The sequence below is a fragment of the Medicago sativa genome, chromosome 6 (genome assembly GCF_051527215.1).
Source record: "Medicago sativa cultivar Bolivia chromosome 6, Bolivia_mono, whole genome shotgun sequence".
In the NCBI taxonomy this organism is placed as follows: Eukaryota; Viridiplantae; Streptophyta; class Magnoliopsida; order Fabales; family Fabaceae; genus Medicago; species Medicago sativa.
This window is the reverse complement of record NC_140754.1, coordinates 81,468,913-81,490,305: the sequence shown is the minus strand read 5'-3', so window position 1 is coordinate 81,490,305 and position 21,393 is coordinate 81,468,913. Positions and strand designations below refer to the sequence as shown.

The window sequence follows — 21,393 nt, the reverse complement described above, 5'->3', positions numbered from 1 at the left end:
AAAAATTATTAAATACGGGGACGGGATGAGGCGGGGATACCCGTACCCGTCGGGGATGAGAATGACATTCAATTTCTCATCCCTGTTGGGTATGGGTAGGATAACAAGTAAGTATATGAGAATAGGGTATGGGGACGGGGAAGGTAAAACATGTCCCCATCCCGCCCCATTGCCATGCCTATTTGTGGTCCAAACAAAATATTACTTAGAAGTTAAGCTCTCAATTCATTTTTAGGGCCCCACCTAGAAATGTCAGTTCGATTTTTAGGGCCCCGGATTGGTTTACAAAAGATAGAAATTGGCTGGTAAAAATACAAGAGTATTACCTTTTCCACCCTATGCCTTTCCTCGCGCGCCCTATTTTTTTCCCAAAATACCCCTCGTCCGGATTATATAATCCGAAGTCAGTCCGGAATATTAAATCCGGATTTACACGACTATTTTGGCACTTCATCCACCCTGATGGATGATGATGCCAGTTATGAAAATATTGTTCTGGATTATATAATCCGAAAGAGTTAGATTACTCCGGAATATATAATCCGAAACGTGTAAATCACCCCGTTGAAAGTCAACAAAAGGGGGGTGTGAATGATGGTTCCGGATTATATAATCCGGAATGTACTAAACATGTTTGGATTGTATAATCCAGAATGCATCAGTACAGAGGCAGAAGCCATCTGTTTTGGCTGAGCCTCTGTTTTAGAGCTGATTCAGTCAATTGTTTTGGCCTTTGACCATATGCAAACCAACAAAGCAAACTATAACATTAAAATTAACAATACAATATAATTTTTAAACTTTAATAAAACAAAAGTATCCAAATGGTACATAACATAATTATCCAAAATATTTAAACATTAAAATTACATAAAACACAATCAGCCCCTAATAACTACACCCGTACCACCTCCGCCTTGACCACCACCTCTGCCACCACCCCTGCCACCCTGAGTAGCTCCCCGATGACTGTAAACTTTCCCATCATGCACCTCTCTCAACGCATCCTCCAAATGCTGCCATTCCTCACACCCTTTCGGGACCAGACCACTTCTCATCACAACATAGATGTGGTCTCTGATGCGGGTCATTCTTCCGCTAAGTTGTAAGTACGCAAGGTCTCCATAATCTTGAGCAGCTCGGGCATCAAGGACCTCACGCTCTGGTGGCTGTGGCACCGGTACCGGCATGTCTTAAAGAATCATGCGTGGATGAGACACCTGGTAAAACCACTCGATGTTTCCATGTTCTACCTCCACACCATGAACCGCAATCTGTCCCAACTCCTGAGGTGTTAGCGTATAATCAAGTGCATGCTGGAAGCGGTTTGTGATCTCCGCCAAGTTAACATCAACAGTTGAACTCTGAACGGGATGTCTCGGTATGGTCTGAACCCACCCAAACTGGCGAAGCACCCTCTCCGGCAGATATCTCACCATGCGGTCTCCGCATCTCAGCCATCCAGAGTAAAGGCTGACCCGCTCAAACGGACGTGCCTGACGGTGTGTAGCATATGGGGCCATGACAACCCTCGTCAAATCCAGCGCATTTAGATAGCTCTTGTACTGGTCCACTGTGCCTAAACCATGCAGTGGCACAAAAAGCATCGCGCGTGGATACAAATTCTCCACATATCCGTCCTAGACATCCTTGCTTCCCATACCTATGAAGTGATGAAACACCCAAGCCTACACCAAAGACAACCACATATAAATATACAAACCATATACACTTAAATTAAAAAACAATAAAACATAGTTCTTAATTTATACCTGCAGCAAACTCAGGTATCCTGCCACCTGACTGGTGTTCCAACGTGCAGCATTGTTGAGCTCCTTATACAACTGAGTTAGTGCCACAGCTCCCCGCGAAAAACCAGCATAAATATCAAGGTCTCTGAAGTACTTCAGTTAGACAACATGGACATTCCACTGGCTTTTGTCACTGAAGATCGTGATGCCCACCAAGTACAGCAAATATATGCGGACAGCCTGGTCCCACAACCTCTCCACTGAAGGTGAGAAAAAACACAAGAAGGGGGGGGGGGGGGGGGGGGTTGAATTGTGTTTTGGAAAATTCTTCGTTTCTCCTAAAAACTGAACACACTGATTAGAAGCTAAGTGAGACAGCTTCTGAAGTGATTATCAGAATCTATATGCAGCGGAAAAAACAGAGAGAGAGAAGAAGAAAGACACAAAGCAATTATACAGGTTCCTTCCACAAACCGGAAGTAGTCCTGTCCCCCTTGCACTTCCAAGGAGAGTTCACTATGAGTAATATCTGATTACAAATGCTTAAACACACAAGCAAGAGACTTCCAATGATCAAGCACACAAGCAAGAGACTTCCTTTGCTCAAGAACACAATCAAGAGACTTCCTGCTCAAGCACAACTGCAAGAGACTACCTAACTAAACAAAATTACACAGAAAATTGTTTAAGTTTGAACACTTGATATACAATCAGAGGTGCTCACAATACAAATCAGATACAGACTCAATGGACTTAAGAATTTCTAAGATATGACTTTGAGACACAGAAATTCTAAGTGAATGCAGAACAATTTCAGCAGAGGTTTGGTACTTGTGAAAATCTTGTGAGTCTTTCGTTCAGCGTTCTTGCATTACCAAAACTCTAAGTCTTCACTCCTTTATATAGAGGTGTGAAAGAGACGTTGTGAAATTGCCAGCACACCAAAGAGTCGTTGTTGAAGCTTGATCTTTCACCAATGATCTATTGCCTGATTTGGTTGTTGTCCTATGAAGAACAAATTTGAAATCCATTCCTTATCCAAAGGAACATATATGCAGGCGAAACCGTATTCTGGAGCTGTTTTCTTGTCTTGTAGCGTGGACACAAAACAGAGTAGTGGAGAACGTGGTTGTACAATTCGTACAAAGTACAATGTCAACGCTTTCGTCCAAACTGCAAGCACAAGCCTTCAAACACCTTTGAAATGACCGTTGCAAAATTCCACTAATCCTTTGTTTGTGTTTTCGAATCCAATAGACAGCTTTTGCATTGATAATTCTTCAATTCTTGAATCTTTTGCAAATCCAGTTGAGATTCAGCTTCTGGTGAAATAGCTTCTGATGAGGCAGCTTCTGATGATGCAGCTTCTGATGATATGACTTCTGCAGCTTCTGATGATGCAGCTTCTGATGATATGACTTCTGGACTTCTTGTCTTCAGGAGCACTATTCTTACTTCAGAAGCGTTTTAACTTCAGGAGCACTATTCTTACTTCAGAAGCGACTTAACTTCAGGAGCGCTTTTTCTCTTCAGTAACAAGTTGCCTTCAGGAGCGTCCAAGCTTCAAATTTTTGTTGTTTCCTTTGCTCTTTATTTGCTCATTCAGAGCCAATGATGATGTAACTTTATAATTATGGTCCTGTACACTTGAACAAATATTAGCTAGTCCAATTTACAATTTTTAATACCTTGTTATCATCAAAACTCTTTAAGGTTCATTGTTAAACACATTTTGTTCCAACAATCTCCCCCTTTTTGATGATGACAAACAAAAGTATTTAAAATTGATCAATTGTTGTTAATCTAATTAACAAGTTGACTTTGGGGTTCTGAGGTTTGTAAGCTCAGAGTCTGAGGTTTGTAAGCTCAAACTCCCCCTGAGTCTGATAGTCTGTAAGGTGAGATTTGTAAGCTCCCCCTAAGTTCTATCCAAGTTAATTAAATTCATTTTTCGCACAATAAAAATATCAGAGCTTTAAAAAATTGAATCATTGAAAGAATTAACTTATAGATAAGAAGAATGGTTCAATTAATTTTACTTGAATTTTGATACTCCTTCGTTCGTTCATAGCTTATACCAATAAGGTAAAAAAAATGATAGAAGTTTTTCAAAAATTTCAAATGCCATTAATGTTAATGGGGCTCAGAGCCTTTAAATACTTGTCACATATACTCCCCCTTTTGTCATTATCAAAAAAAATGAGATAAAAATAAGCAAAAAGGACAAAAAGATTTGAGAAAAACTCAAGCATGAGAGAGTATACTAAGAAATTAACTAAATAAATCAGACCAAAGTATATGAACATGAATATCCAATTATCAGAAGCAGCTAAGCAGTCAGAATCATTTAAGCATTCAGAAGCATAGAAAAATAAAACAAGATGGTTTCAGAAGCAAGGACTAAAAAAAATTTAAAACACACAACAAACAAAAGATAACACTAAGGTGTGCAACTAATGATTGGTTTGTTGTTGTTTCTTCATCTTCTCCATTTCTTCAGTTGTTGTCTTCAACAGTTCTTCAAGGTATTGTTGCCTCTGGAGAAGAGCCTGTTCCCTTTCCTTAGCCTCTTGCTGCTGCTGTGCCATCTGTTTCTTCAGAAGCTTACACAACCTTGCTTCTCTGGTCAAGTAGTCCTTTTCTGAGAAGAAAGGCTGGTTTGCCAGGAGCAGTGTAGAACTTCTTACTCTGAGATTCTGCTTTAGATGCTCCATTAAATTCCTGACAGAAGCTTCCTTGCTTCTGATGCACTTAGCCTTTACATTTTCAATAAGCTCAGCTGCCCGGTTCTGAAGAGATGCCCAGGAGTCTTCATATGCGTTGGTGAGATCAATTGACCTTCTTTGATCCACCAGATTATGCATTTGACTAAGGATTGTGAGAAGCTCAGCATTAATATATCCAGATTCCAGGATGTTTGTGGGTGGTTGTTCAAGGGTTTCAAGATCAGAATCACTGATTTCCAGGTCTTGAACAGGGTTAGGAACTGGAATGGTAAAGTGTGTTTGTGTGTTTGAAGATGAGGGCTGGTCAGAAGCAACGTGTGCGGTAGAGGTTGAGGCTTGAACATTGGCTTGAGAGTTGTCAACATCCATGGGAGTTGGTTCTGGGGAGTGTTCAATTTCAGTTGGTGGTTGTTGTGGTGAAGTTGATGTTTGAGTGTTGAGTTGGGGGTCAATGGTAGCTATTGGTGATTGTGGGGGTGTTGTGGGTTTATGTGGTTCAGGTGTGTGTTGATGGGGGTTTTCTGAAACAACATTTTCAGAAGCAGCTGCTTCTGGAGTTGTTTCAGAGGCCTTTTCTGAGGTAAACTCAACATTTTCTGGAGGAATCATGTTGAGAGGTTGAATGTTAAGGGGTTGAGGGTTAAGGCGAAAGATAGTATCAAAGACTCTTTCTCTCTGCTCAGCTAGTTCAGCCAACTTCTCATTAATTATGTGACCAACTGGTTCATAAGTAGTTGACTGAGAGGGCTTTTTGTTGGTTTTGGTTGATGTTGACTGGCTTTTTACTGGTTTTTGAAAAAGTTGAGCTAAGGGTATATCATCATCAGAATCATCAGAATCTGATAATGATGTGGATGCGGAATCTGATGATATATTAATTACCTTCTCGGGTTCAGGATCAGAATCCTCTTTAGCAGACTCACTGGTCATCAGCAACAGTTGCTTGGCTTCTGAAACTACAGACTCTTGTAGCTCAGCAGCAATTTCCAAGACTTTTTCAGCTGCTGCCTTCTTCCCTTGTAACTCCTTTAACTCCCAATCAGAAGCAGCTTGAGCTGTCAAAGTGATATGAGGAAAATCCTTGGTCCTCCTCAAAGCTGGCTTCCTCTTCCTCTTTGGTATAGCTGGTTGTACAGGGGCAATACCAGAACTTAGGACTGCACAAGAGTTGTTGTCTTCAGCTACCTCTTCAATTGATGGCATTGCAGAACCACCAATCTTAAGCTTGACAGAAGCAGGTCTTGCCTTCTTAGCAGATTCTTCAACCTTCAGATACTCTTCTTTGGTCATTTTCCTCTTAACACTTCTGCTTTTTGCCAGAGGCACAGTACCACCATACATTTCCTCAGGTACCTCATCCAACCTGATGACCTCTTTGGTTGCCACATAGTGTTCCTTGATGTACCTCATCTGTACTTCAATAGGATCCTGTTTGCAGATGGGTGGAAAATCCCTCATAAGATCAGACACGACATGGGATTCACTTAGATCAGTCTTAAGTTTGGTGACCTTGCTGATCAGCTTCATATTCTTGAGAGTTTGAGCATTTATGAATGCTCCAGTTTTTGTATACAACATCTGATCTGTGTAGCCTTGAGCTCTGCTTAAACTGTCCAAGACACCTCCTTGATAGAATATCTCTGATAAGAGTCTTCCATAAGGGACCCAGGGCCTTGGTTTATCCTGCAGCTGACTCTGTTTCAAACACTCTACCAAGTACTTGAACATGTATTTGGGCACATTCACCTTTTCCTTCTTGATGAGGTGCTGGAGAAAGACTTTCTGAGCCAAATTTGGTTTCTCATTATCACCACATGGAAACAAATTTTCATTCTGAATCTTCAGAAGCATCTTGGTTTCCATGTTTAATTCAGCATATTTCTTCTCCTTTTCAGAATTGTATATAACCAAGTTAGCTCTTTCCTTCCAAATGCGTTGTTCAGCAGCACTTGAAAGATCAATTCCAGAGTAATATCCAGACGCTTCAACCTTAAGAACAGCTTCTATCTGCCATTGAGTAATTCTTACTGGAATACCGCAGATACTTGATCTGATTTCATCCTCAACAAACGGCGCAAGACCCATTTCTTCTCTTGTTTTCCCTTCTAATTCAGGATACATTAACACTATCCGACTTTCCTCAGCTAGGGATGCTGCTCTGTTGTAAAATTTTGCTCTTACCCAGAAGTGTCTAACCAGAGCTTCGTATGTTGGTCCATTCAACATTTTGAAGTAATGCATGAGTCCTTGCTCTTCAAAGTAGCTTCTGATCCAACACTTATGAAAGCCCAGAGAATCAAAATCCACTGGATTCTCTATCTGAACTTGTAAATCCCATTCTTCCAATTTCATGCTTCTTCCTCTGTAGTCATATTCAGGGACCATTCGTGAAGTAGATACTGAATCTTCTCGTTGCGAACTTGATGATGCCATTTGATGATTGACGAAGATTTGAAGAAGATGAAGATTTTAGGGTTCTAAGGTTGAGAGAATGCGCTTACTTCGCAAGAGGTTTGAGAGCAAATGTGTTTGTTGTGAGTGAGTAGTGTGTGAATTGTCAAAGTGTTAAAAGTAAAACGATTGCAATTCAAAAGAGACAAACAAACATAACATTAATGACAAAATTGGGGGCGCGTGAAAAGTACTTTCAAAGCTATTAAATCATCATTGCCCTTTTAGTTATACACCAACACATACAGGCCACGTAAGAAGTTCACAGAGTAACTACCAAGTTAGTGGGCCAGAAGTTACTTTTTAAAAGGTAACTTCCAACGTTTCCACTAATTCAACTATTCAGAAGCAACAAATCCGGCTTCTGGACTTCAGATGCTGACGTCATCATCAGAAGCGAGTTTTCCTCAGAACCTCAATAAAGAGCTTCTGATGGACTACCGCTTCTGAACTAACTTCAGAACCTAAAACCCTATTCAGGAGCAAGCAAGCATTTAATCAGATACAAAGTGCATGTTCAAATTTTTCTTTATAAAATCAAATCTTTCAACAGTTAAAGGCTTAGTAAATATATCAGCCCATTGATTTTCAGTATCAATGAATTGTATATCTAAAATTCCTTTTTGAACATAATCTCTGATAAAATGGTGTTTGATTTCAATGTGCTTAGCTCTTGAATGCAAAATTGGATTTTTAGACAAACAAATAGCAGCAGTATTATCACAATAAATGGGAATACTGTTAGCAGTTATCTGATAATCTTCCAACTGATGTTTCATCCAAAGTAGTTGTGTACAACAACTTGCAGCTGAAATGTATTCTACTTCTGCTGTAGACATAGCAATAGTTGTTTGTCTTTTGCTAGCCCAGGATATAAGATTATCACCCAGAAATTGACAATTGCCACTGGTTGACTTTCTTTCAATCCTATCACCAGCATAATCAGCGTCACAGAATCCAATTAGCTTATAATCTAAGGATTTCCTATAAAGGAGTCCAAGATTAGTTGTTCCTTTCAAATACCTGAAGATTCTCTTGACAGCAGTCATATGAGATTCTCTAGGATCTGATTGGAATCTTGCACACAAGCATACACTGAATAAAATATCTGGCCTAGATGCAGTGAGGTATAACAAAGAACCAATCATACCTCTATACAGCTTCTGATCTACTTTAGCTCCTTCATCTTCTTTGCTTAAGTTGCACGTAGGGTGCATTGGAGTGTTCATCACTTTACAATCTTCAAGTTTGAACTTCTTCAGAAGCTCCTTTGTGTACTTTGATTGATGAACATAGACTCCATCTTTGCATTGATTGATTTGAATGCCAAGGAAGAACTTCAGCTCTCCCATCATGCTCATTTCAAATTCATCCTGCATTAACTCAGAAAATTCCTTGCAAAGAGATGCATTAGTAGAACCAAATATTATATCATCAACATATATTTGCATAACAAGAATATCTTTCCCAAGGGTCCTTCTGAAGAGTGTAGTATCAACCTGTCCTCTTTTAAAATCATTTTTGATTAAGAAATTACTTAGTCTATCATACCAAGCTCTGGGAGCTTGTTTCAAGCCATATAGTGATTTCTTCAGTTTAAAAACATGGTCAGGATATTTAATATCCTCAAATCCAGGAGGTTGCTTGACATACACTTCTTCTTCTATGACACCATTTAGAAATGCACTCTTGACATCCATTTGATATAATATTATGCCATGATTAACTGCATAGGAAAGAAGTAACCTGATTGCTTCCAATCTTGCAACTGGAGCAAACGTTTCAGTGTAATCAATGCCTTCTTGTTGACTATACCCTTGTGCAACAAGCCTGACTTTGTTTCTTGTTACTTCACCTTGCTCATTCAGCTTGTTTCTGAATACCCATTTTGTTCCAATAATGTTCTTGTGCTGAGGTTTGGGTACAAGATCCCACACATCATTTCTTTGAAATTGATTCAACTCTTCTTGCATAGCTAGGATCCATCCATCATCTGAAAGTGCTTCATCAACTGTTGTAGGTTCAATCATTGAGATTAGTCCAATCATTGACTCTTCTTGTCTGAAATGTGATCTTGTTCTTCTTGGACTATCTTTGTTTCCAATGATTAGCTCCTCAGGATGTGAAGACTTGTGTTTGAATGTGTTTCTGGGAGGATCTTCTTGATGTGAGCCATCTTGTGCTTCATCAGAAGCAGTTTCATCTTGCGCTTCTGATGTGGGTTCAGCTTCTGGACTATCTTCAGACTCAGCTATCTGATCAGGTTCTGGAGTAGCTTCAGGAACCTGTATCTCTGCAAAACTTTCACCTTGCTTTGAAGTTTTATCTTCAAGCTCCTTGTCATCAAATTTAACGTGCATAGATTCTTCAACACAGAGTGTCTCTGAATTATACACTCTGTATGCCTTTGACCTTTCAGAGTAACCTAAAAAGATTCCTCTTTGGGCCTTGGCATCAAATTTCTTTAGGTAGAGCTTGTTGTTCAGAATGTAACATGTACATCCAAATTGATGAAAGTAAGAGATATTGGGTTTTCTTCCTTTAAAAAGTTCATATGCTGTTTTCTCCAAAATAGGTCTAATATAGATCCTGTTTTGAACATAGCATGCTGTATTCACTGCTTCTGCCCAAAAATGTTTTGGTAACTTGTTTTCATGAATCATGGTTCTGGCCATTTCTTGTAAAGTTCTATTCTTTCTCTCTATAACCCCATTTTGTTGTGGTGTTCTAGGAGAAGAGAATTCATGGAAAATTCCATGTTTTTCACAAAAAGCTTCAAATGGCTCATTTTCAAATTCTCCACCATGATCACTTCTGATTTTCAAAATTTTTGATTCTTTTTCAGATTGAATTTGAGTGCAGAAGCTACTGAATACATCACACGCAACATCTTTACTCTTTATGAATTTCACCCAAGTCCATCTGCTGTAATCATCAACAATGACTAATACATATCTACTTCCATATAAGGATGCAGTACTCACTGGTCCAAATAAATCAATATGGAGTAATTCTAAAGGTCTTGAGGTTGAAACAATGTCTTTGGTTTTAAAAGATGATTTCACAATTTTCCCTCTCTGACATGCACCACAGAGTGCATCTGAATGATAGTCAATGTCTGGTAGCCCTTTCACAAGTTGTAACTTACTAAGCTTAGAGATTAATCTCCAGTTAGCATGTCCCAACCTTCTGTGCCACATCCATTTCTTATCATTCACTGACAGTAGGCAAATCACCTTCTGATCAGCCAGTTCAGAAAAATTGATTTTATAGACATTGTCAACTCTCTTTCCCTTGAACACAATGGATTTGTCTTCCTTGTTGATTACTGTACAGTTGGGTTTTTCAAAAAGCACATCATAACCATTATCACAAAATTGACTAATGCTCAAAAGGTTATGTTCAAGACCATCTACCAACCATACATTATTAATTGAGGTAGAGGAATTACCAATAGTTCCTGTACCTATGATCTTGCCTGACTGGTTGCCTCCAAATTTCACATTTCCTCCCTCTTTCATTGTTAGGCTGAGGAACATGGACTTGTCTCCTGTCATGTGTCTTGAGCAACCGCTGTCTAGGTACCATGATCTTTACTTTGACACTGCTCTTAGACATACCTGCATCATTGACAATTTTAGATTTAGGTACCCATTGTTCTATGGGTCCTGGAAGGTTAGTACTTAAGGATTTACTCTTCACTTCTTGTACCTTGTGCTGTGAGTTGGGTTGCTTCTGATTAACCATCACCTTAGGTTTTGGTACTTCAGAAGCAGTAACTGTCTTCTTCTGAAACTTAGACTTCAGAACCCCAAATTTTGGTTTCACCAGACTCTGAGGAATAGGTTTTGATCTTTTCAGGATCCTAACCTTTGAAGTCTTGGAATCAGATTTGATCATAGCCTTTGACTTAGAGTTCTTTGGCTTTGAAGTAATCTTAGCCTTAGAACTAGAAGCTTCAGGTTCTGATTGAACAACAGTTTCCAACTCAGCCCCTTCTGGTACAAAGAATGTTTTCAGACCTTCCTTGATGCATTCACAACAAGACTTTAGATTGGTTTTCTCAAGTTTCACTTCTGGAAAACCAATTCCTCTGCCATTGTTCTTGTAAATGCTATAAATCATAGAAGCTACTCTGCTTCTGTCAATGCCAGATATAATGAAATCTTCAAGAGCAATTTCATGATTACTTAAAGGTTTTTCATTACACATTTCTTGTAGCTTCTGACATAAGAACCTGAGCTGATTTTCACATGTTTTACACATGAAATCAAAGCCCCTAAGTCCTTGTTCAGAAGCTTTCAGATCCAATAGAGTTGATTTTTGCTGTTGTACCAAATCAGCATATTTTTCTTTTAAATCCTTCAACTCATTGGTTCTTACTTCAAAATGTGTAAGAAGTTCTTTAAGTGACTCAACAAGTTCATCTTTGGGAATTTTGGAATATACCTCGTTTTCATCTTCTGAGTCTGAATCTGATCCAGCTTCTGAAGTTGCTGTTGCTACCAACCCAACAGCTACCTTTGCATCTTCATCAGCTTCCTCTTTAACAGATCCAGATTCACTACCCAAATCATCCCAGGTTGCCATTAAACTCTGCTTAATCTGCTTCTTGAATTTGCTTGGTTTGAATGTAGACCTCTTTGACTTGTCCTTTGACTTTTCTCTTTGAAGATCAGGGCATTCAGCAATGAAGTGTCCCGGCTTCTTACAGTTGAAGCATCCCTTCTGATCTTCTTTCCTTGAGCTTCTGGAGTTACCCCTTTTGGCGAGAAACTTTCTGTTCTTCTTGGCCAGATATTGAAGTCTGTTTGAGAGCATGGCCATTTCAGCAGCATCTGGTTCAGAATCTGAACTTGACTGTTCTTCCTCTTCAGATTCAACCACTTTGAGAGCTTTTGATGACTTGCCTTTGGATGGAAGAGCTATTGATTTACTCTTCTTAGTAGACTCATGTTCATTAAGACTTAACTCATGAACTTTGAGAGAACTAACAAGATCTTCGACACTTAAAGTGTTTAAATCTTTAGCTTCCTCAATGGCAGTCACCTTTGGTCTCCATCTGGCAGGTAAGCTTCTGAGAATTTTGCTTACATGATCAGAAGCAACATAGCTCTTCTTTAGAATCTGTAGCCCAGAAACTAAGGTTTGAAACCTTGAGTACATCTCCTCAATAGTTTCATCATCCTTCATCTTGAATAACTCATACTGATGTACAAGCAGGAGAGCCTTTGCTTCTTTGACCTTCTTGCTCCCTTCATAATTTGAACAGAGAGAAGCAAACATAGCTTTAGCAGTGGATTTGTCACTCATCTTCATGTATTCTGCTTTGGGTATGGCAGTGACAAGAGCTCCTCTGATAATATGATGCTTCTTGTAGAGTTTCCTCAGTTCTGGAGTATGTTTCTTTCTATCCACAGCAGCTCCTTCTTCATCAAGGACTAAACCACCAACACCATCTTCCAGAATATCCCACAATTCTTCATCTAGGCTCATGATGTAACTGTAAAAATTGGTCTTCCACCAAGAGAACTCTTCAACATCTCCATTGAACTTTGGAACTTTTCCAACACTGGTTTTCTTACTATCACTATAATCATGTGAGACATTTCTATAGCTAGTATCATCAGAACCATTAGGAGGAGGAGTAGTCATGTTTTTCTCAGATCTTTGACTGTTGCACGGTTAAGTGTTACACAACAGACCAAGGCTCTAGATACCAAATGAAGGTGAGAAAAAACACAAGAAGGGGGGGGGGGGGGGGGGTTGAATTGTGTTTTGGAAAATTCTTCGTTTCTCCTAAAAACTGAACACACTGATCAGAAGCTAAGTGAGACAGCTTCTGAAGTGATTATCAGAATCTATATGCAGCGGAAAAAACAGAGAGAGAGAAGAAGAAAGACACAAAGCAATTATACAGGTTCCTTCCACAAACCGGAAGTAGTCCTGTCCCCCTTGCACTTCCAAGGAGAGTTCACTATGAGTAATATCTGATTACAAATGCTCAAGCACACAAGCAAGAGACTTCCAATGCTCAAGCACACAAGCAAGAGACTTCCTTTGCTCAAGAACACAATCAAGAGACTTCCTGCTCAAGCACAACTGCAAGAGACTACCTAACTAAACAAAATTACACAGAAAATTGTTTAAGTTTGAACACTTGATATACAATCAGAGGTGCTCACAATACAAATCAGATACAGACTCAATGGACTTAAGAATTTCTAAGATATGACTTTGAGACACAGAAATTCTAAGTGAATGCAGAACAATTTCAGCAGAGGTTTGGTACTTGTGAAAATCTTGTGAGTCTTTCGTTCAGCGTTCTTGCATTACCAAAACTCTAAGTCTTCACTCCTTTATATAGAGGTGTGAAAGAGACGTTGTGAAATTGCCAGCACACCAAAGAGTCGTTGTTGAAGCTTGATCTTTCACCAATGATCTATTGCCTGATTTGGTTGTTGTCCTATGAAGAACAAATTTGAAATCCATTCCTTATCCAAAGGAACATATATGCAGGCGAAACCGTATTCTGGAGCTGTTTTCTTGTCTTGTAGCGTGGACACAAAACAGAGTAGTGGAGAACGTGGTTGTACAATTCGTACAAAGTACAATGTCAACGCTTTCGTCCAAACTGCAAGCACAAGCCTTCAAACACCTTTGAAATGACCGTTGCAAAATTCCACTAATCCTTTGTTTGTGTTTTCGAATCCAATAGACAGCTTTTGCATTGATAATTCTTCAATTCTTGAATCTTTTGCAAATCCAGTTGAGATTCAGCTTCTGGTGAAATAGCTTCTGATGAGGCAGCTTCTGATGATGCAGCTTCTGATGATATGACTTCTGCAGCTTCTGATGATGCAGCTTCTGATGATATGACTTCTGGACTTCTTGTCTTCAGGAGCACTATTCTTACTTCAGAAGCGTTTTAACTTCAGGAGCACTATTCTTACTTCAGAAGCGACTTAACTTCAGGAGCGCTTTTTCTCTTCAGTAACAAGTTGCCTTCAGGAGCGTCCAAGCTTCAAATTTTTGTTGTTTCCTTTGCTCTTTATTTGCTCATTCAGAACCAATGATGATGTAACTTTATAATTATGGTCCTGTACACTTGAACAAATATTAGCTAGTCCAATTTACAATTTTTAATACCTTGTTATCATCAAAACTCTTTAAGGTTCATTGTTAAACACATTTTGTTCCAACATCCACCTCCTCAGTCACACCATACTCCTCCGCCAAATCCCTCTGCTCCTTCAACCGCTCCTTGAATATCCTCTCCAAGTAGTTAAATCTGCAATGTGCACCTTTGGTCTTCTCGATCTCCTTGTGTGCATCACTCAGATCAGACCCCAAGTACTCCACCATCCATTCCACCGCCTCGTCCTGTGTTATGGACCCGTGGGACAGGAGCTTGCCGTCAATGGGGATATGCAGCAAAGAGGCCACATCATCAAGTGTGACTGTCATCTCCCTAAACGGAAGGTGGAATCTGGAAGTCTCCTCGTGCCACCTCTCCACGAACGCACAAATCAGCCCATGATCAATAATGGTGTAGTTCGTATCCTGGAGCCAACCAAGGCCTGTGCGACGCAATCTGCTCTCCCACCACCGTGCAGCCATGATAGGTCTGGTGTCATCATCATGCATCGCCTCTATCTTCCTTCCGTTGTTGATGCATTTTAATTTTCCACGCCACTGCATATATTTAAAATTAATAAAGTGAGTTTAAACAGTACATAAACAGGCAGTTCTAAATATAAATCAGATATAAAGTGAGTTTAACAGTGCATACCACACCATCAGCCGCCTTCCTGGCCACGTGCACATGGTACCTCAACAGCAGGTCAGTCTGGTGTGGGCCGCCGGGATAGTCCTGTAGTGGCTCAGGGTCCACCACCTTCTCCTTCTTCTTTCGCCTTTGCTGTGGCTCGGCATCTTCCATCTCCTCGTCCATACCCTGCAGCTCCTCCTCAAGCTCCTGCTCCTCCATATGCTGCAATTTCACATCAGCATCAGCCTGCTCCGGCTCCTTCTCCATATACTGCTGATGCTCGACATCAGGCTCGACATCAGCATGGCATCCTCTACCACCCCGACGCCTTGGAGGAACACCACCTTCCTCCTGCAGCCGTCGAGAACGCTCTCTCCTATGGGAAGCATGCCCTGCCTCCCTTACGCGTCGGGTATTTGATGTTGAACCTTCTGTAACATTCAAATTAGAGTAATCAACAATAACAATGAAACAACACAATCAAACAACACAAAACAGAAACAAAAAAACGTTCTGGGTTACTCCGGATTTCGAAATCGGGAGGAGCAACAACCTAGTCCGAAAAACAAAATCCGGATTGCATTCGAACGGAATTAAAAAAAAAATACGAACTAATTGAACTTGCATGTGTATAGAAATCGAACTTACCTTCCATGATGCTTGATAAGGGTTGAAATGCGGTGCTTTTGAGCAAGAAAACTCCAAATTTGGTCAAGATTTTTGGTGTTCGGATTTTCGGATAATGTAGAGAGAGAAGTGAAACTGTAAAACTGTAAAAATGGGGGGTGAAGTTCCTTTTATACCTCGCAACTGTTCGGATTATATAATCTGGAAGTTTTATCTATATTTCGGAATATATAATCCGGAGGGTATGTTGGTAATTTGCGTAGGGCGTGCGAGGAGGCCATAGGGTGGGAAAAGTAAAAATCAAATTTACTTTCCCACCCTATGGCCTTCTCGCGCGCCCTATTTTTTTGACCAAAATACCCTTAATTCGGATTATATATTCCGGACAATATTCGGATTGTATAATCCGAACCGTTTGAAAATCACCCTGTCTCGTGGGGACTTGCGAAACTTGGGGTTGGTCAGTTGAAATACAATCCGGATAACATAATTCGGACAAAATGGATGTATTCTGGAGAAGATATTCCGCACGCCCTGTATTCGAAACGAGCGGGAAAAAGTAGTCATTTTTTTTCGAAAAAATGTAATCCGGAGAGCTAGGTTATATATAGTTCTCCAGAACCTAGCTGAAGCAGACCACCTTTATCAAAAACACTCCCTACACCTCTAAAAAACACTCCATTTGGGCGAAATCATGGTTTGGAGCAGCAATCTGGCCATCAAGGGGTGTTAACATCATCATTTTCGTCTGAATGCAAAGGTAATGTGTATATAAACCTTTCCCTAGTCGATTTTTAGGCGATTAAGCTTTGATCACGTTGTATGATCTTCACTGTACTTTTCCGGAATATGTAATCCGGACTGTATTCATGTATTCCGGATTGCATTTTTCGGACACCACCAGTACAGAAACTGTGTCCATTTTCTGACTCTGTTTTGCACTATTTTCAGTCATGGTTGTTCCTGTTGATCCCCCAAATGATGATGTACCTCAGAATGAACCTCCTGTTGTGTTGCCGCTTCTTTTACTTGAATATGCGCATGATTCCGGAGATGCCAAATCCGAGAATCCCCACCACCACCCCCTAAAGTAGAGGATGCTCCTCCTCCTATTCCTCCTGTTGTACCACCTCCAGTTGTTGCTATTTGTATTGACCATCGAGAACATTTTACCACCAAACACAAGTTTGCAACACGGAATGATTTGTTGGAGTGGGTTCGAGAGAAATCTAGGAAGCTTGGGTTTTCCACTATTATTGGTAAATCCGATAACGGTGGCAATGGAAGAAATGCATTTGTTACTTTGATATGTGAAAGGGGAGGTTCATACACTGAGTACAAGAGAAAGAGTCGGCGTGAGATAGCTGGTTCGGTTAAATGCGAGTGTCCATTCAGGCTGAGAGGTTACTTGTTGACTGGTGGTGAGTGGATCCTCAAAGTTGGTGATGGTAAACACAACCATGGCATGACAGATGTGTTGAAAGGTCATAAAACTGCCAGTTGTCTAAACCCAAATGAACGTGTTGTTGAAACAAAAATCTTTTTGATGAATGTTTTAATGATAACAAACCTTGTGGAATAAACACTAAGTTTTATGAATTGTGATCTACTAATGTTTGCACTTGAGTCCTTTCACAAAAGTTGACAAGAAAGAAGTCTCTGACAAGTGCATATATATACTCATTGAAAAAATACCAAAACAATAGTATCACAAGCTCAATAAGTTTTATGAATTGTGATCTACTAATGTTTGCACTTGAGTCCTTTCACAGAAGTTGACAAGAAAGAAGTCTCTGACAAGTGCATATATATACTCATTGAAAAAATACCAAAACAATAGTATCACAAGCTCAAAGAAGATATAAAAAGAATATTGTTTGAATCAAATGAGTGTTGATTGAAGATTCAGCAAGAAGATGAATTTTATGATCAATTGACTAATCCTCGTCACCACATGGTTTTCAACAAAGCCTTAAAGATTCGAGGAATAAAGGGTTAATATTTGAAAGGAATGATCTTCAAATAACCTCTAAAAGAGTTTAAGGAAAAGGCACAAAAGTTTCATTCAGGAGAATGATTGAATGTACCTTCATGCATGCCTAAGCTAAAACATCTCAAAGATACTCAATGGAGAAGAAACATTGTGTACAATCACCAAGAGAAATTATGAGATAAATCGCATCATCAATAAATTAATTCAAGGTTAATTAAATGAGAATGCATTGTCATCTCATATAGAAGAGAACATTTTCAACTCCGATGAAAGAATGTTCTCATGATGAGGAGGCATATTACACTCGAAATTATTCTTATCATTTCATCAAAATGATTAGAATCAACTTTGAAGAGAAACCAATTCATGAATGAATTATTTATTAAGTCATTCATTGATGATATTGATTGGAGAAATATCAAAGAAGAAAATTCATGATCATATGCTTGGAGATTCTATCATAAAAGACTTATGATGGTCTAAGAATCTTCCATCAATATTCAAGAAATGATTTGGAGAATAGAAATCAATCAAAGGAATTTTGACTTTGAAAAAGGTTTCTCATGTTCCTACAAATATTATTCTGGTCATACAAAGTGAAGAGAACATCCTCACTTTTTGTTTTTCAAAGATTACAAACATATTTATTTTATTTTACCTTGTTATCTACTAATGATTTTTGTGAGAAATGTTTCATGAGAATGATCTCAAGAATGATCTTGGCATATGACAAAGCTCTTCAAAATAGCTTTCACGCAAAAGGACAAGTATGGACTTTTGAAAACAAAGGAAATAAATTATGGAGATCAAGAATTTAAGAAGATTGTCGAACCACTTTAAGGAATATACTAGGAATTAAATTGGACACATAAATGGGCCTTAAAAGTGTTTGGACCCATTAAAGGAAAAGTACCACATCTTAAATTATCTAAGTGACAAGGTAAACATGTCATGGAGTGACATAATCACATGACTTCATCAAAGGTATTTCTCATGAGCTGGTACACGCATGACAAGCTTGCAACAGCTTGCAAGAAAGAGAAAACGTGTGCTTTCTCTTCATGAAAATGTTGGACACTCTCAAGATCAATCTTGAAGCACAAAACTATCTTGTAACAAGTGTTTGGAGCGCAAAAATGCAATTCAAATTAAAGCAAGGCAGCTGGATTTTTAAGTGGGCAGCAAGTATCTCAAGTCTATAAATAGAGGAAGACATTCAAGTCTAAAACCAAGAGTTTTGTTTTACAAAAGCTTTGATATCTCTTTCTCTCAAAGCTAAAGAAATCAATCTCTTCAACTCTTTAGTTCTACATCTTTAGTTCTACAATCACAAAGCAACATCTTTAGTTCTACAATCACAAAGCAACATCTTTAGTTCTACAATCACAAAGCAAACTCCATAATCTTTCACTATATTTATTTTCCTTATCTCTTTGAGATAACATTTTGAGTTTGTATTTGTAAAAGGATAGTTTGTTTGAGACACAAAGATCCAAACAACATCCTACATATTTTTGTTTGAGACATTAGATCCAAACAATCATCCTACAAAGTGATAACTAGATCTCAAGTCTATTGGGCTTAATAGTTTGAGATAGGAAGAGTTCCAACCTTTCTTGTGCGAAAGCAAAGAATTGTAGAAGCCTGCTGAGGTTGATAATACAGGGGTTACAGACTGATCTGGTGTGATCAAGACCTTGTAGTGTTGGTTAGAAGTTTCTACCAACTGTATACTATAGTGGATAATCTCACACGAGGTGTGGGGACTGGAAGTAGCCGGGTTTGGTGAACCAGGATAACTCTCATGTGTTATTTTTCTTTCTCTCTCCCTCTCTCTTTTATTTTTACACGATATGCACACACTATCACTCGCATTAATATTTATTTATCTCCAGAACATTCTGGTCCTAATTAATCACAACCAAATTAATCCAGAGTTCTCTGGTCCTTAAATAACCATTAATATTGTTTTATCATTCAGCTTAATAATTAAATATAACTACTTTATATTTATCCAGAGTTCTCTGGTCCTTAATTAACCATAATATTATTTTATCATTCAGTTTAAATAATTAATCTTATAATTGTTATCCAGAGCATTCTGGTCCTAATATAACTGCTTAACATTTATATTCTTCCAGAGTTCTCTGGTCCTTGGTAATTATTAATATTGTTTTATTATTTCAGTCTCTTTATTAATTATATAATTATTATCCAGAACATTCTGGTCCTTAGTAAAACTGCTTAATTATTTAACCTTACGCTATCCAGGACATTCTGGTTCTTGAGAAAACAACTGTTTAAATATCTAAATATTTTACAATCTTCTTTTATCTAACATTTACCAAGAATTTTCTTGAGTACATGAACTTGTTAAGTTTCAGGATTAAATTTTAAAAGGGTCACAATTCAAACCCCCCCTTTCTTGTGACTATTTCTTCCACTTCACGTGTTCACCTTGAAGAGATGGTGGAATCTAATGTTCCTCCGAGGCAAATGCTTACCAACTTAAAGAAGAGGAACTGTACCACTTCAACTACCATCAAACACGTTTATAATGCTACTTACAGGTATAGGCGATCCATTAGGGGTACGAGGAATGACATGCAACATCTCTTGAAGTCTTTGGTTGATCACTTACGAATTACCGTGTGCGTGTATGCTAGCTTTGAAGATCAAGAACGGCACTGCCATTCGTTTGGAAGAAATTCACACCCACTGGAAGAGGTTGGGGTTCGAGTACGAGGTCGACCCGAAGCTTCAAAAAGAAGACATCTCTCCATTGCCAGAATGGGATATTCTCCAGGTATTTTTTCCCAACACTGTGTTAGTTTATGTTCTGCCCAGGATTTCTGTTTCTGTATTCTGTACTGGTGTAATCCGGATTATATAATCCGGACATAATCGATGTATTCCGGATTATGTAATCTGGATAAGTAGCATTTACGCCCCATGCAAGTGCATTTAAGGCTCATGCAAAGGGTGTATCAGGAAGTTCCGGATTATACAATCTGGATTACCTTGTCTATTTCAGATTGTATAATCCGGAAGACATCAGTAGTAACAGAATGGCATGTTTCTGACTGGTTTTCTTCTGACTGTTTTGTTACACATTGTAGGCGCGGTTCAAGGACCCCGATTACAACATGAAGGTGCATTTGAAAGAACAATTCCGACAATTTGTTTTACCGGAAACCACCTCTATGCGTCCACCGCCAAATAAGGTCACCACCAAAGGAGCTCCAAAGAAAGATAAGCAAAACATTGGATCGACAAGGCGGTCCCCTTCCCTATGGGAGATTGTTGACTCCCAAGCGCAAGAAACACAGGGTTCACAGACACGGTCAACAAGGACAAGTAGAAAGAGAGCACGGAAAAGCAACATGTCTCCTACTCCTCCTAAGCCAATTCCAAAAAATACCAAGAAGCCAACATCCGTTGAGGTCCACATACCAAACAAAGACCAAATCCCAATTTGGATGCATGGCTTTATTGAAAAGGTTACGGATGTACCCGGTGATGATCACGTATTAGTCCGGTACAACCTTTACAAAGAGCTTATCGGTGTAGAAAATGGCCGCTATCGGAGGATGATTAATGATGATAGGCAGTATAAAGAGGTCTTGGACGCTCTATCCTACTCCGGTATTGGCAATGCACCACCGAAAAAATGGATGACAATGCCGGATATGGGGTTCCTCATCGCACATAAATTCAGCCAAACGGTTGTTGTGTTGTCCATTGGGAAATCAGAAACCTTTTTCCCTCTATGTGGTCCACCCCCGCCACCAAGTATCGATCCGTTGGTCTGTCTGGCATATGTGAATGACAACCATTTTATGGCATTGAAATTGAAGGATGGTTGTCCGATTCCTCCCACTTCCGCTCTATGGAGACAATACCATCGAGAGGATGCAAACACCTGACCTGATAGATATGTCAGCCGGATGGCAGATTATAATGAGCTAAGTCGGGCGGCGGGTGTAGAGGTCATAGAAGATGATGAAGAATTGTACGTTGTTGAAAATCTTGATCCCGATGAGAGGGTTGGTGCTGGTCCTGCTCCTGTTGTGA

The 21,393-nt window shown here is 39.3% G+C and overlaps 2 protein-coding genes across 2 annotated transcripts; one reads left to right on the top strand and one right to left on the bottom strand.

Moving 5' to 3' along the window:
• Positions 1 to 1,350: 1,350 nt before the first annotated feature.
• Positions 1,351 to 16,281, bottom strand: LOC146917333 (uncharacterized). The gene is made up of 4 exons (XM_085721870.1): positions 16,234 to 16,281; positions 15,348 to 15,540; positions 14,754 to 15,130; positions 1,351 to 1,473 (listed from the first exon to the last, which is right to left on the bottom strand). Exons 1-4 carry the CDS (start codon positions 16,279 to 16,281, stop codon positions 1,351 to 1,353), a joined length of 741 nt encoding a protein of 246 aa, XP_085577996.1.
• Positions 16,280 to 21,245, top strand: LOC146917332 (uncharacterized). Its single transcript, XM_085721869.1, has 4 exons — positions 16,280 to 16,338; positions 16,380 to 16,810; positions 19,986 to 20,125; positions 20,439 to 21,245. The coding sequence occupies exons 1-4, from the start codon at positions 16,280 to 16,282 to the stop codon at positions 21,243 to 21,245; spliced, it is 1,437 nt and encodes a 478-aa protein (XP_085577995.1).
• Positions 21,246 to 21,393: the final 148 nt, after the last annotated feature.